This window comes from Perna viridis, chromosome 11 (assembly GCF_037379345.1).
Source record: "Perna viridis isolate PV_CMFRI_1.1 ecotype Kerala chromosome 11, ASM3737934v1, whole genome shotgun sequence".
In the NCBI taxonomy this organism is placed as follows: domain Eukaryota; kingdom Metazoa; phylum Mollusca; class Bivalvia; order Mytilida; family Mytilidae; genus Perna; species Perna viridis.
In genome coordinates, this window is record NC_142455.1 from 2100923 (window position 1) to 2117578 (window position 16656).

Genomic DNA, 16656 nt, shown 5'->3' on the forward strand with positions numbered 1-16656 from the left:
TTTCTTAAGTCATATTTGAATAGATAAGTTAGAAAAAGGTTGGTATCAATTTTAGCACTTTTAGATCAAACATTGGAAACTGCTTATAATAAATTGAAACAAAATTTGTCAGAAGGGAATTTGTTAAGTTTCCATTCAAATGAATTACATAAGTCCACAGAGTTTTTTCTTTGACCTGTCATCAGGCTGAAATATGGCTAAAGCAAAATTTAAACAACAAAATTTATAAGCCTGATTAATTATCTAAAAATAGATACAGGTAAGCTAATCATAGTTCAAAGGTAGATAACTCTTGTGTTTATCCTATCTTTTCAACTGTTTGCTTCTTTCCTGTCTCTCTGGATCTCTAAATGCATTTTTGTTAGGTTTAGAATTATTTATTACACTTGTTATGGATTTTCTACAAATTGTTAAAGCATTTATGTGTACAAATACTGATAATGAAATTTATTTTCATAATAAAAATATCTAGAATATTATTTTGTTATTAAGCATTTTCATATTCATTCATCAGTTCATTTTAATCATTCATTCATTAAATCTGTTTTTTTTTTCCATTGTTTGATTAACGGTTTTATTTTTACCAGAAGATTTTTTTTCTTCAATGGTGTGGTGTGTTCATTGTTGATGTGCGATAACTTGAGTATTAGTTGATGAATCTTGATAGAATTTTACAACCAAGATTCCAAAGAAGATAGGATTGGTACGTAGGCTTATGGCCCAAACCGATGGACATCCATAGTTGTATCAAGCTCAGTTCTAATTTTAGTTCAGATCATGGGCTACATCTGAGGATGCATATGTTGAAAAGTCAGTCAAAAAAAGAAACAAAAACAGCAACAATAAAAAAAAATGGTCCCTTAAAAAAAGAAAGCCAATTCACAACAACATACACAAGGAAAATGTCTTCCTTCAATAAGCAATGTTTCTTATTAGGATAAGGCATTTCAGTTTGGAAACTGAATTTTGTTTAACTACATGTACAATGGATAAAAATGTAGAAGTACAAATTATTGTTGAATCTTGATAGATTTTTTATTACACTTTGGTTGTTTGCCATTGTCTTTAGTTGTTGTTATGATTTAGCCACATTTGAGCAAGGTCAATGTCACAATTTCATGGATTATCTCCCTTTTTCTCAAGGAAAAGAGTAAGAAATCATCTTACATATGCTTAAATATTACATGTGAAAAAAAAAAATGATGAAAATGAAAATAGAAGGTAGAGCAGATCCCTGGTTACCACTATGTTATGCTTAGTACTTTTTTTGGATTATTATGTGAATCTGGACCATAACAATTATATGGGCTGAGCCATTCAAGACTTGTGTGGCTGGACTCATCGTAGGAGGCAGTTGGTTAATTCAAATTGGCCGACAAATTTAGTCCAATCAGTATGTTATGAGTACAAGGTTTGACCCTTGGTGGCAGATTTCTGGGTACATTTGATACCTAACAGGAATGAAGATACAAGTGTGGGAAAATGTTAGAGGAAGGGCCTACCTGTGTTTTGTATGTAGTAGATTTGAATGGCTTATATACCAACTTATTTAAGAGATTAATTCTATACCCAAATCAATATCTCCAGACTGTCTTCAAAGGTTCTAGGGTTCAGTCTTCCATAGCTATTTTTTTCAGTTGTTGAACAGCTGGTTAAGTTTTGTGGTTACATTTTATGTCCACTGTTTAGGTAACTATTGAACTTGTTGTGTTAAGGGTTGTTCATTGTTTATTTGGAAATGAAGGATGGCTTTCCTGTGTTGCAGTAAATAGTGGGTTAAAAACCAGGAAGTCATTTGGCTTAGACCTTAGGTATAATTATACTACCTGCAAATAAAGTTTTGGGGATTTGTACATGTAGGAATCACCCTGTAGGTTCATCTGTCTGTCTGTCTGTCCACATTTCTTGTAAGCTCAACTCCTAAACCACTGGAAGGATTTTACAGGAAGGTTAGGTATCGTATGTAGATGTGTATGAAGAAATATAATTACCTGGCACTGTCAGAGGACTTCAAAAGGGAGATAATCCAAATTAAGGGTTTTACATATTAAAATCTTGTAAAACCAACACTAAACACTCAAGGGATTTTGATGAAATTTTACAGGAAGGTTGGGTATCATGATTATAGATGTGCATAAAGGAATATAATTACTGTTTGAGGTCTCTAAAGTTAAGGGTGTTACAGATTAGTTCTTTTGAAAAGGGAGGGTATTCTCTTTTTGAACTTGCTCACAGTATTTTTTGGTTTTTTTTTAGTTTAAAGAGTCTATCAACTGACTCTCATTAATGGGTCTGTGGTTTGATTCTTTGATGGCAGGAGTTAGTCTTATATTGTTAACCTTTTTCTCTACCTAGGCATAAATTGAGGAGGAATTTCCTTAGTTCTTCTTTGAACTCTCAGATATTCCCAAATTGCAAAGATATACACATTACTAAACATGTATTTTATCATGTACTTGTATGAACTTACATGCATAAGTAGGAAAACGTATTAGAGCTAAAGAAAATATAACCTTAAGGGTATATTTCAAACATAAATATATATTCAATTTTTACCAATTAGCCTATTTAAGGTAGAAAAGCTGCATTTAATGACCTATACATTTCTTTAATAAGATCTTAAAAGTTGTAAATTACATGTCGAATGAAAGAAAGGGTTCATTTACTGCTTAAAACAAGTTTTATAGTAGTTTTTCCTGTTGATCGATCAGTTCACCAATACATTGTAATCTGACAAGCTTGCGGTTGTCACGATAAGGGTATTTAAACCACTTCAGTAATTAAAATAAATAAACAAAATTATAGTCTATTCTATATTCACTACCTGGTAAGATAGCTTATGTAAAATTTTTAGGATCTTAAAAAAAAAGAAAAGAAAAAACAACAAAAAAACACACCCTTGTAACTGAGATAAATTTCTTGTATCTTCTTTTTATTTGCATATTATAATATAGGGATAGGCTGCGGGAAGACATGCAATAATACTACAGACTAGCTGTCATCCCATTAGTTAGAAGATTAAGAACTGGTATAAAGCTGGGAACTTAAGTGCTCCACTGAAAAATTCTAATCCTGAAAGACCAAATTGACTAGAAATGACAATTAACCAATTAAACTTGGTTTCATTAGACTCAGATGGTTAATGTGAATATTTTGGACATGTTTCAAGTATAAAAGTATAAAAATACTTTTATAGTGGAAATTCATGTTAAGTGGTAATCGCTGAGTTGGCTTAACCCAAAACTTCTATACAATTCTTCAAAATACCAAAGTCTTAATAAAAAAACCTATGGATTCTAATAGAAAAGTCACATAGCATAAGAAATAACGGTCTTTCAATAGAAATATGTATGAAGTTTTATTCCATCAGGTACTTCATCAGATAAATACTGACAGAAAGTCAATAAACAGATAATGCAATTTGTAGAACTCACCTGTAAATTCTACCTGGCTTATTGATTTCACTGTAAACAAACAATAATGAAACAGACTATAGATTATTTTATGGAGGGAATAATTTCCTGTCAACACATGTATATATGTCTATGTGTTTTATAAAAATCATGGTCATTTCTTCTCCTTTGTTTTATGGTAGTCATTTTAAATTTAAATCCATTCAAAGGTCCATTGTCCTTTAAAGATTTTCTTTTTTTATGCAGGTATATACCTTTTAATTTTGCTTTTGTGCCTGATTGAAATAAATTGTATGCTGATATACTTAACGGTGCGACAATTCCTCTATTATTGCTTGTTTACCTATATAAATATGATATAGGTATTTCAAAGACCATGTGTATTGTCCTGTTGTGGAGTTAAATGGGTGTCGAGTGTCAGAGAGACCGGAGATTCTAAAAATGGTTCTTGCAGGGTTAGGTCTTTAAAATTCTGTCAGTTTGGAATTTTTCAGTTTTTTTCTAAAGATCTTTCGATATTTTTGGAATTAAGGAATATTTATGTTGGTGTATAGCTGTGTGTCAACAGTGCAAAATGAAAGTGGATGAAATAAGAATTTAAATTTAGGAGTAGGGGTGTTGGATTCTGTCCTTCCAAAATATGGAGGGAGAGAAAGAGGATGTTTACATTGGTAACCATGGTGATTTAAGAGAGCAGGTGAGATTTTTTCATTTTAGAAGTGATCAGTTCTGACCAGATTTAACTTTTGATTCTTGTGGAGTGTTGAATATTTTAGAAATTTTATGTAATTTTCAGAATGATATAGCAATAATTTTCCATCATATAATTATTGATTTTTTGTTTATGTAATTATTTCTTAGCTCACTTAGGTTGAGGAATTGACCATTTTGTAATACATGTATAATTTATCTGTTAATTATACTTGTACTGATTTTTTTTTGCTACAAGCCTGCAAGAGCATGTTGCATCTATATGCACTTAAAAGTGCTAAAAGTTAAATTTAAAAAAAATGTGCAAAGAAGTTATATATTAATTTCAGAATTGGAAGATTAATTAGTTTATGAATTGTCCATTTTCTATTCCCGGTACATTGTACTTGTATAATACTCTTAAAATCTCTGTACCTTGGATTTTAAATTATGTACAGTTATATAAGTAAAGGCATTTACAAGTAATATTTAAGTTAACATTAAGGTGGAGTACTGCAGTACAGTCTTCCAACCCCTGACTTTGAAGTTTACTGTCAATATAAAATAGATAAGAAAAAAAACAATGGGATTATAAAGATACGTAATTTGGTTGTAATTGATTCTCATGAGTTTATGTTCATTTTGCATAAAGGTGGTAAAATAGATGTAAGTTGTGTTTTAAAAATTTGACAGGGATTTCAGGCAATTAAATATTGCTGAATAGTTATAACTGTTGATTTTTGTTATATGCATTTAAATTTATTTCTAAAGGAAGCCTGAAAATTTACTTATTATTTGAATATCAGGTGCATTTAATATCCTTAGAACGACTGAGTGTGTTATTTACATATTAGTTTTTAAGTTTATAGCATCAGAAAATGCTAACAAAGATAACATATTTTTTTAAGAGTATGTACATAAGAAATAATATTAAAAATGTATTGGTATTTATATGATATTATAAAAGATGATATTTTTATGGTATCATTATATAAAAGTCTTGGCCATTTGTAGTTTGTTTGGTAAAGAAAACGAGACTCAGATTGTAAGTTCTACTTAAAAAAGTTCATGAAATATTAGGTTGGTTAGAGTAGAAAATATCTGCTAAAGAAAAGTGTATAAACCATTCAGTGGCAAGCCCAGAGGTCAGGAAGTGGGACCTCCCTATTGCAAGTCAATTTTGCCGATTTCTGCTAACTTCAGGCAAGATTGAGCAAATGTCTCAAAGCACCATCCCTTTTGACAAGAATTAAATTTCAGGGGCAAATCCAGGCTTTCAGGTTGGTGGGCAGGGGGGGGGGGATGGGTAGTGTTAATAGAATAAAATGCTGAGTGAAGCAAGGCAATTAGAATTATTGGCAGTAAAATTTTACAAAAATCAATATTTCATGCACAATTTTTTTTTAAAATCCCATTTTTAAGTGGGGGATGGTGTATGCCTGGCAGATCCTTGGGTTGTGCCAGGAATTCTTGATATTGATCTTAGATGATACTCTATCAAGTGGTATTATTTTGTTGGTGAAATCACAGTAAGCAGTAGAATTTTGAAAAAATCATGCTTATGAATACTATAGGCTTAAATATGTAAAGTTTGAGTTCCGGCTGGTTAAATTTTTCAGTAATCTTCCAACAGTGAGATTAAGCTACATTTGTGTTGATTCACACACACTATCTTATATACATGTAGTGTCTGTGCACACTAATTGTCTAGACAGCTGTTATTTGAAAGGTTTGAAGCATTTTTAATGAAATCACAGCTGTGTTATGTAATAAGGACATGACTAATATGTGTCATTAATAATTTGATTAAAATAATGAAGAGTGTACCCTTAGAAAAATTTGAAATTTTATTGTTGCGATGATGCTTGAATTCTGAATTTCATGCTTATTGTGTTTAGGGAGAGGCGTGTATATTTTTGTTTAGTTAGAGACATGTATATGTTCTTTTTATGGTCAGTCCATTCTTCCCTCTGAGTTGATTGATTGATTGATTATGGTTTAATGTCCTATCGCAGATATAGTCTATCTGAGTTTATTGAACTGTTATTTTGTCGATAAATCATTGTGCTTATCATAGACTTCCTAATCTCATGCTAATGATATTTATTAAGAGGCAACAGGCACAGATCAAAACCCCCCCCCCCCCCCAAAAAAAAAAAAAAAAAAAAAAAATGGAACAAAATATTCAATTTCGCATGAAAACTTGATTTTTCCCTAATTCTAACCTCAATTTATTGGTAAATCTTTGTTCTTTCATTAATGCTTGTCATTCTTGGTCTTTGTTAATGTTACATCAAATAAGATTTAGGAGAGGCATGTATTATTTTCCATCAGTGTGTCAGAGCTTTATTCCTCTTTGTTTGTGACATATTCATTTCATTGCCGAGTAGATTAAGATGGTATCACACAATTTGTTTTCCATCTATGTGTCCATCCTTCCTTATTCTTTGTTTGTCGCACATTTAGGTGATGATCTATGAACAATGGTTACAGGAACACTGGTTCATTGTTTCTTGAATCTTTATCTGCAGAACTTTGACCCACATATTTTTGTATTTGCGATTCATTTTGTCTGTCAATCAAACTGTCTGTCTGTACTTCAACTTTGTTCAATTACTGAGTAAAGTTTTTAGGAAATTTGATAATTTTTTGGTTCAGTGCTAGTCTTCATTGAAGGGAGTTCATTTTTCTAAGGGGGACAGACATGTGATATGTTTAGTTTAGCTGTTTACTACTTCATGGGTTGAGTTTTTGGTTAGAAGTTTCTCATAGAAAGTAACATGTAGTTGGGCACAAATTAACAAAAAATAGCCCAGATTCCCCTTTTCAAAATTTTGGATTCCGTCCTGATTTCTAACTGCTTGATGAGACACTTTGCTAGTTTCTAGAAAAGCAGAGAATGCTTACCCTACCAGTGCACCTGGTCCATGCTCCCAGTTGTTAGTGGAGTCTGAGTTGCTCATTTGCATTTGTTACTTTGTATGTATGATTTTAGTTACTTAATGTTCTTTGCTGTGTTTGTTTTCAATGTCTAGACTTTGTCCCTGGATCACATTCTTTTGATTACCACTAGAATCTTGGTTCCCTTGATTACTCTTTGCATGTTAAGTGTATTGATTGGTAAGATAGATTACCTGTAATCAACTGATTAGTAGTCAATCAAATGCTCCCAAGAGGGTAATTAATATACAGGTGAAAATATTCATTTTCTGGTGATAATTGCATAGTAAACATGTTTATTTGATCTTTAACCTGATTTTGTAACCATTGTTTTTTTTCCCATTCATATATTTTATTAATTTATAAGGGGCCTTGCATAAATATGTCCATCTGTTTATCTTTACATCAGTTTCTGTGTGTGTACCTAGTAAGAGCAACTTCACCTTAGTTATGCAGTGGAATTTGATGACTATTTATGAATTTAGATCTGCATGAGGCAAGATACTTATAATAAAGTGGCTTTGCAAAGGGAGATAATCTATCTTCAGTATATTCCATGTTACAAGTTGGGGTTATCACTAATTGAATTTACCCACAGCTCCAGTTTTTCTATGTCATTAAAGGATCTACTCCTAAAATATTTGAACTCCCTCTGAATTAAGCTGTGGTTAGAAATATACATAGATTAAAAGTTAAAACCTGTTAAATAATTGAAATGTGAGAAAAAATGCTGTTTGAAATTCTGGATGCTTAACTTAAAATCTGTTGAGTTTGTCTTAATTTGCAAGGTTTCTTCCTGTTTGATTGATTGATTCCTGATAGCCTATTGTTTATTTTACAGATACTTAATACATACCTGTGCAATTCATTCTTTAAAATAATTGTCAAGATGATCCTCTATAAAATGACACTCTAAGCTTGATTTAAAATGTGCTTAGTTGAAGTATTCTATAACGGTGTACAAGGTACATTTAATCTTAATGTGCTCAGCAGTTTATGAGGTACATGTTATCTTAATGTGCTCAACAGTGTACAGGGTACATGTAATTTAAATGTACTCAGCAGTGTATAGGGTACATGTTATCTTAATGTGCTCAACAGTGTACAGGGTACATGTAATTTAAATGTGCTCAGCAGTGTATAGGGTACATGTTATTTTAATGTGCTCAACAGTGTACAGGGTACATGTAATTTAAATGTGCTCAGCAGTGTATAGGGTACATGTTATCTTAATGTGCTCAGCAGTGTACAGGGTACATGTAATCTTAATGTGATCAAGAGTGTACAGGGTACATGTAATCTTAATGTGCAAAGCAATGTACAGAGTACATGTAAATCTCAATGTGCGAAGCAGTGTACAGTGTACATGGAATCTTAATATGCTCAGCAGTGTACAGGGTACATGTTATCTTAATTTGCTCAACAGTATACAGGGTACATGTAATCTTTTAATGTGCTCAGCAGTGTACAGGGAACATGTTATCTTAATATGCTCAGCAGTGTATATAGTACATGTTATCTAAATGTGCTCAACAGTGTACAGGTTACATTTAATCTTAATGTGCTCAGCAGTATATAGAGTATATGTAATCTTCAGAGCATGAAAATATTTTAACTCCCTAATTCCTCCTTTATAGTATACACTGATTATAATCTAAGGTGTAGAAATTATGGCCTGGTATTTAATTTTTAACCAAATTAAATTTGAACAATGGATAACTTAGATTCTTAAATAATTGTACAATTCTCATTATCGAAGATAAATCAGACTAGTTGCACTCAGTAGTGGAATTTCTAACATATTTGTCTTTTATCTTCTAGGTGTGTATGTTTGGATTTTGTATATGTAGATATATTTGGACAACCAATATTTAATTGGAACTTTGCTGGGTCATCTTTGTTGAAATTGGTTTTAAATGGAAGTAATATGTACATATAGAAATTTAGGGGAAGTGTAGTATATAGCCAAAAACAAATTTATGGGGGAGTGTAGTATATAGCCAAAAACAAATTTAGGGGGAGTGTGGTGTATAGCCAATGACGAATTTAGGGGGGAGTGTGGTGTATACCTAACACAAATTTAGAGGGGGATGTGTGGTGTCAGCCAAAAAAAAAAATGGAGGGGGGGGGTGGGTTAGTGATTTTTGATACTATTTTTTTGTCTTAGTGTCTTGAGTATTTTTTTTCTTTCTTTTGTTAAATCTTCATTTTTTTTAAAAGATGGAATCCCAGCATCAGATAGCATTGTATATATGTTTATCATGTTATAAGTACTGTTTTATAGTTCTTATTTATAATTTCTCAATTTGAAAAATGGAAAGAAAAAAAAAGAAAAATATATCTCTGTGTTAAAATGGTTCATTTGTTTGACAAACATATGCATATTTTGTCTTTGTTTGTAGATGCTTCATAATGAGCCAAGAAGCTGCTTGGAAATCAGAAAATTATGCCTAACATTCACTTACACTCCCACCACTGGTGAATATTGATTTAATTGTGGAAATAATTGATAACAAAGATTAAATTTTATTTCAAATATTAGTTTGTATAGATTAGATCAGTGTTACAAAATATTGTGGACTATCATGGACAGAATTGGTTTTGGTAATCCTTTAGTTTGATCTTGTCAGAATAATTGAGATTTGACATAATCTATGGGGTTTTAGTCTTTAAGGTCTTATGATAAACCTAATTACCCAGCCTGGTCTTCAAAAGGGGGTAGATACTGACAATGAATTGTAAACCTTGTGATACTCAGGGGTTTGATAGTGGATATGAAATGTTAGATGTCTTATCTTTATGTTTGGATAGTTGAACTGTCAAACTGGAATGTTTCTATGTCATTACAGGCTAGGGGTTTACTGACCATAAATTTTCTAAGTGATTTGACCAAGTTTGCTCTCAGAAAGTTTGAGGCTGATGGGTGTGAGATATTTTTTCAAAATGAAAATAGGTTTAGATGACCTTCTTATTTTCATGTATTTTATGTCTGTTTATTTTTTTGAAGTCACAACTTCAGGGGTGTCATGTATAAAGCTGAAGTGAAGTCACAACTTTTGGGTGTCATGTATAAAGCTGAAGATTGTGAACATTTCAGTTGATTAAACAGGTCTCAGCCAGTTACATTTTTTCCCCTTTATATTCTGTGTCTTATAACATTTTGTTTCTGAATGTTACCAGTTTTGCATTCTCAGCAGGCTGCCCTTTTCTAGGGTGTTGGTTTGTTTCTTTTTTTCTATATGTAGGGATATTTCATTTCTAATTTTCTGATGTTTATGGAAACAGTAGATTTGAAAATTAACTTACATATCACTTAATCTGTTGATATAACTCTCCTGGGCCTCATTTCATCTATCACAGATAGCAGAAAATAATTCAATTTCAGAAGCAACATGATTTCTGATTGGCTAAAAATTTTTGTCCATCATCTCATAGACCAAATTTTGTAATGTGTCTGTGACGTCATCAACCTTTTATATTGATTTACTTGTCTAATTTTGATACTAAAATTAAATTATAAGGAATGAGTATTATATTGTTTCGGTCTGTTTGAAATAATCTCAATGACAGTTGTGCACTCTTGAAAATAATCTGCTACGATGCTGATTTAGTGTGCACCACGTGATTAAGTTTATTTCTTCATAGACCGAAATATGTAACCGCCATTATTATGTAGTGATTTGCTGAATGTTCCAAGTGTAAAAAATAATTGATAATTCATACTGTGAAATAAATATGGTAAGTTCACTCTCCCACTTTCTCCCACCAAAACTTCTCAACATGAATATCAATCTGCCATTCACAAAATATAAAATTCATATTTGAAAATAGTAATGAATAATGGAGGAAATCTATATAATAGATAGGATAATCAATTGGTTATCGTGAATAACCAAAATATGATCACTTGTGCCAAGAACGAATTAAGATTTAACTCGTTCGCGGAACAAGCTCCACACATGCGTTAAATCGAGGTGTTCTTCTGCACTCGTGGTTATGTTTTGGTTATTCACTCTTTCCAATTAATTTTCCTATTATTCCCTAAATGTACTTTACTGACACTGTATTTAATACAGTCAAAAGATGTGTATTAAAGCTTCTAGCTTAGCTAGCTATTTGGGTATTATGTTGGTCACACCATGAAAGTTGATTTAGGCTAGTATTATTTTGATATGAGCAGCAGTAGTAAAGGAGTAGTTTTCAAACTGCTTCTATAGCAATTTTAAAACATGCATGTACTAGTACTGCTGTTCCAAAACATTTGAAAATTTGAAAACATATTATAGCAAGGTATTATTGGAATTTGGAATTATTTTGAAATTTAGAAAAATGTCAAAAAAAATAATTTGTAAAGCTAACATTCAATTCTAAAGGGGTTATGCTGGCATGACTATAGGGTAAGGATAGTTTGATAAAAAAATAGGCTAGGAAAACTTACTAACCCCCTTTAGTTATGACAGCATGACTAACCCTTTTAGTATGGGTAAGTTTTATAAAGTTTTATTTCTAACGTTCTTAAATCCAAAATAATTTCGACTTAAAATAAAATCTCTTTTATGTGATTAAGGGAATCATAGAATCTTTTGATGTATTACCAAAACTGATGCCCATGAAATTGACCTTGGCAGTTCTTGCTCTATAATATCCCTTTTGCTCTATAGCCTTGAGTATATCCCTGAAGTATTGTAGAAATCAACAATGGTGGGGGTTTGATTTAATTAACAATATTTTTTCACTCTTCTCTTGATCTTTGTAAAGATCTGTCAGTAAAGACCTATTTCCATTAAAAATTTACAATTCCCATGGTAACAACTCTACTAGGGCCATAAACTGCAATGTGTTCACTTATTCCTTTCTTCTTTTTTTTTCTTTGGGTTTTTTCTTACGGATTTTGTCTTGTATGGATTAAGTTCTTGTTCTTGTAAAGTTTTGTATGTTGTTTTATGTCGCTTCCTCTGTGTCTCAAAAAAAAAAAAAAAAAAAAATAAATAAATAAAAATGGATAAATGCTTTTTTGGACCTGTATCTATGTAGTAAGGAGTTTTATTTGTTTGCAATTGAGGAATAGTTGCACTGTAAACAGTGATGTTTATGAAATAATGCTGTAAAGGAATCTTGTCATTCTGCCATTGATGAAGGTTTTTGGAAGGACAAAAACTCACCAGAACTGAAGACATTTTGAATTGCTGAGCTTATTTTAGTTGGACTACTTTTCACAGGATATATTATGCAGTGATCTATATTTAAAATGTCCCTGAGTTCTACTGGTCCTTGTAAAAATACAAAAAAGTGTGGAAAACCAAAATAGTTTGCAAATCTCTTATGAATTGAATACAAAATCAAACTTCGGAATCAACTGGAAAAAAATATTGGATTTAGTTGAATGAAATTGTGTTTATTTTTTTGAATAGAACTGGGTTTGACAGGATATACTTCTACGTTGCTGGCATGTCATGAAATAGATACTGGTTTCCATCAACTTTGGTTTACTTAGCTATTAGGATAATGAATTTCAGTATTTACTGTTGAGTCTAAGGTGATGTGACAAACATCATGTTTAAAATAGATTCAATGCAACTTGTTGGCACTGGGGATGAAGATGGACTTACTCTTAGTTGGCTTCCTGATGGATTAAAACTAGAATTGTCTCATGCTAAGGTAAAGATAGAATTATCTTAAGGCAAAATGATTAGGATTTATCTTGAGATACTTGTAAGGTAAATTATTTAGAATTATCTTTTGTTAAGGCAAAGCTAGAATTATCTTGTGCTTCAAAAAATGACTAAGATTGTCTTGTGCTGAGGTAAAATGTCTAAGATTGTCATGTGCTAAGGTAAAATAACTTGGATAGTCTTATGCTTAGGTAAATTGACTAGTATTGTTGTACTTCAGTAATGATTAGGATTGTCTTGTGCTTAGGGAAAATGACTACAATTGTCTTGTGCTTAGGGAAAATGGCTAGGATTGTCTTGTGCTTAGGGGAAATAACTTGGATAGTCTTATGCTTAGGGAAAATGGCTAGGATTGTCTTGTGTGTAGGGAAATGGCTAGGATTGTCTTGTGCTTAGGGAAAATGGCTTGGATTGTCTTGTGCTTAGGTTAAAATGACTAGAATTATGTTGTGCTTAGGGAAAATGGCTAGGATTGTCTTTTGCTGAGGGAAAATGACTAGGATTGTCTTGTGCTTAGGGAAAATGGCTAGGATTGTTTTGTGCTAGGGAAAATGGCTTGGATTGTCTTGTGCATAGGGAAAATGGCTAGGATTGTCTTGTGCCTGAAAAAAAGATGAGTAGGATTGTCTTTTGCTAAAGTAAAATGACTAGAATTATGTTGTGCTTTAAAAATGACTAAGATTGTCTTGTGCTGAGGTAAAATAACTTGCATAGTCTAATGCTTAGGTAAATTGACTGAAATGATCTTGTGCTCAGGTAAATTGAGTACAATTGTCTGGTGCTAAGGTAAAGTGACCAAGATTGTCATGTGGTATTTGATAAAACGACTAACAGGATTTTCTTGTGCAGTGGTAAATATAGCAGTGTCTTGTGCTGTTGAATTATGATAATGCCTTAATTTTGTCTTATGTTAAGTTTAAACTTAGGTCAAAGCAGATCTAGTAGCTCTTTGACTCTGTCCATCTGTCATGCTTAAGGGTACATACTTTCTACCAATATTATTCAAAATTTAAATAGTGTTTACATACTTATTGAATGAAAAGTGCACTTCTTATTACAGTGATAACTTTTTCCTACATTTTAGCATGATGAATTAAGAAATTTTGTCCATTTTTGTTGTAAACATTGCCAATTTTTTTGATTTGCTGAAAAATTGACTAATTGTATGTGTAAACCAAAGTAAACAGGCTTGAAATAGCTCTGTTAGCATACAAAATGTAGATTCAAGAATCTGAATATATTAATGCATTATTATAGAAGTTTTAAACTGCATTACAATAAAAACTTCCCTCATACAGTGGGACTTGATTTTACTTGTTTTAAATATATGTCAAGTTTGTAAAAGTCTATACATTTTATATACTTACATGGTTCAATGGGCTTTGTCAATTCCTATTCAACTGGTTAAGGATATTAAGTACTAGTCTTTTTAAAAAGTAGGCAGTGGAAGAATATAAATTGGCTTTGTAAATTCCTGTTGAATTGTTATGGATATTCAGTACTACACTCAGTAATAGTGAAGCAGTGGTTGAAACATGGCAAAAAAATTTTTTTTTGATAATGATATATTTGATACTAGGCAGAGTTTACAAAGAGGACAAAGTCATTAGAGATTTAAAAAAGGCTATGGCATTTTTGAAATATAACAGATGAACATAAGACCAGGCTGAATTTTGTGGTGTTCTGGCGATTGTTGAACTTTTGTTCCATTACTCTGGCTTAAAGCATTTTCAGTGATGTGACTAGTTAAGTCATATGAGTTTGCAGATTACTATATATGCTGAAGAGATCTTTTTTTAATTTCTTTCAGACTTTAATCAGTAATGATTCATAGGTTTAATTCATGTAGATTTTTACTCTTCACAAGTTGTCCATTTAGATGGATTTTTTTTATGTCTTTAAAATAAGGTAAAGTTTAATAGAAATGCTCTGCAAATGGACAGTTCAGGTGCAGATAACTCTATCAAGAAGAGAAATTTTGTAACACTAACAACTACAAAATCTTTGCTACTTTTGTAGTGGTAGAAGACCATTTTAACTTGAAGTATACTGTTAAATGTGTGATTTTGTACTTAATTTTTAAGAGTGAAAATATAACGATACCACTAACATTACTTGTCCAAAGTACAGTATGCTGTACATTAGGAATAACCCAAATTTTTTGCCTGATCCTCGTAAGTAGTTGCAGTTAAATTGTTCATTACTGGCATTAAATTTCTGATGAGTTTAAATTCAGAAATAGTGTTGAAATTGTACACCTTGAAATCACAAGAATCAATTTTTTAAAGACATGATAGTATTTGGTGGGAAATTATAGCCCGTCACAAAGTTTGATGGTTAACACTCTCCAAAATTAAAGTCTTAAAAATATTGAATACATTGAGATACAATGAACTTGCATTTAATTGAAAATCAACAAACAATTCTTATAATGAATTCTTAGATGTTTTTATGTTATTTTTATTTTTGAAAATATGCCATTTTATTTTGAAGAAGTGTCATTGCTTTCGTTACTGTTGTATCAGGCTTTTCAGAGATTGCTGAAAGGTGTATTTACACTTACTTAAGGAGGTAGATCTAGGGTAAGGGACATAACTCTTGAAATCGGTGATTTGTTTGTATCATATTCAATTTCACCAAATCCTTTCAAGCTTTTCTCTGAAACAGAATGAAATCAGTCCAAGTCACTTTGATGCCTACATTAGATCAATTTAAAAATTTAAACATTCCATTGATTTCTAAGAGTTGTGTTCCTTACCCTAGGTCTACCTCCTTAAAACCTTATGGTGCACTTGTTGTGTTTTACTATATCTGTTATAACCTTATAATATTTCACTTTCTTAAAAGTGGAACTTTACTGAATATTCATTCCCAAAAGACCTTTAGCCCATAAATATCTAAATCCTAACTACAAATGTATGGAATGTTTTCCAGGTGTAAAGTTTACCAAGGGTCCATAAATGGTTGTTACTCAAAGACAGACTTGCTAAGTGGTGTCATCTAGTACTCTTCAGTTTTAGTGCTGACATTATCTCATGGGCATTTTCCCCCAACACCTCTGTTTTACTATATTCTGTACAGATTATTGAGATGAATTTGCCAGAATACAATCGGGTGTTCAGTATTTAAAATTTCATGAGAATCTGTTGATTAATATTGATTTGTTATACACTACAACTAAGACAAAAAAAATATATTTGTTTCCTGCTAATTTTTTGTGGCCTAAACATGTTATGGCCTGTTTAGATCAAGCACTGTTAAAGTGTAGATTGTTTCCTCATTAACTCTACATAAAATGTTTTTAAAAATTGAAATAATTACCCTGCCTACCTACCCCATTATTTTTTTACTGGTTGCAGGAAACTAGATTATTTTTTTTTTGGCCTAACAAGCTTCATATTAAGTATTTATAGCTTGAGCAAACATTGAAATATATTGTATTTGAATTGTACATAAAGTGCTTAACACGATTTTAAGTAGCAACTGAACGAAAGCTCATAGCTTATATATATAGCTTCTATCTATCCTTCATTCTTTCTGCCCCTCATTCTATCTGTCTGTCATTCTATCTGTCCGTCATTTTATCTTTATGAAATAACTGCAGTTGTGGCAGTGACATGGACTCCCAATTTATGGATTGATTTCAATTTGGTATATGGCTTTAGATGGGGCATTTATTGCAAGTGATATTTTGGTGCTGTCCACAAGTAGGGATATACCTAGCACAACAGTGCATGCAAGTTATTTTTTTCTAGCCAACAAATTTTGTGGGGAATATATCCAAATCTGTCTTATTTGGACCCTGTCTGATGGTTTTATTTGTGAAAAAAAATTCAAATGCAGATATTGCATTGAGATCAGACTTTAAATGTTAAGAAGACTGCTTGTTAATTGACAACATACACTAAAGTATTAAACATTGAAACCTTCAAAATTCCCTT

General features: G+C 31.7%; 1 protein-coding gene across 17 annotated transcripts in view; it reads left to right on the top strand.

The window, feature by feature from the left end:
- LOC148602292 (uncharacterized) overlaps positions 1 to 16656 on the top strand; it is a 141734-nt gene that overhangs the window by 30643 nt on the left and 94435 nt on the right. Inside the window, exon 1 of one of the 17 annotated variants that reach the window (XM_088553795.1) lies at positions 3758 to 4110. The exons of 15 other annotated variants lie outside the window; for them this stretch is intronic. In XM_088553795.1, coding sequence (XP_088409921.1) covers positions 4054 to 4110 — 57 coding nt within the window. In that variant the 5' untranslated portion in view covers positions 3758 to 4053. Of the gene's footprint in view, positions 1 to 3757; positions 4111 to 12581; positions 12702 to 16656 lie in introns of those variants that run through there. One more of the 17 variants, XM_088553794.1, reaches the window with a different exon arrangement.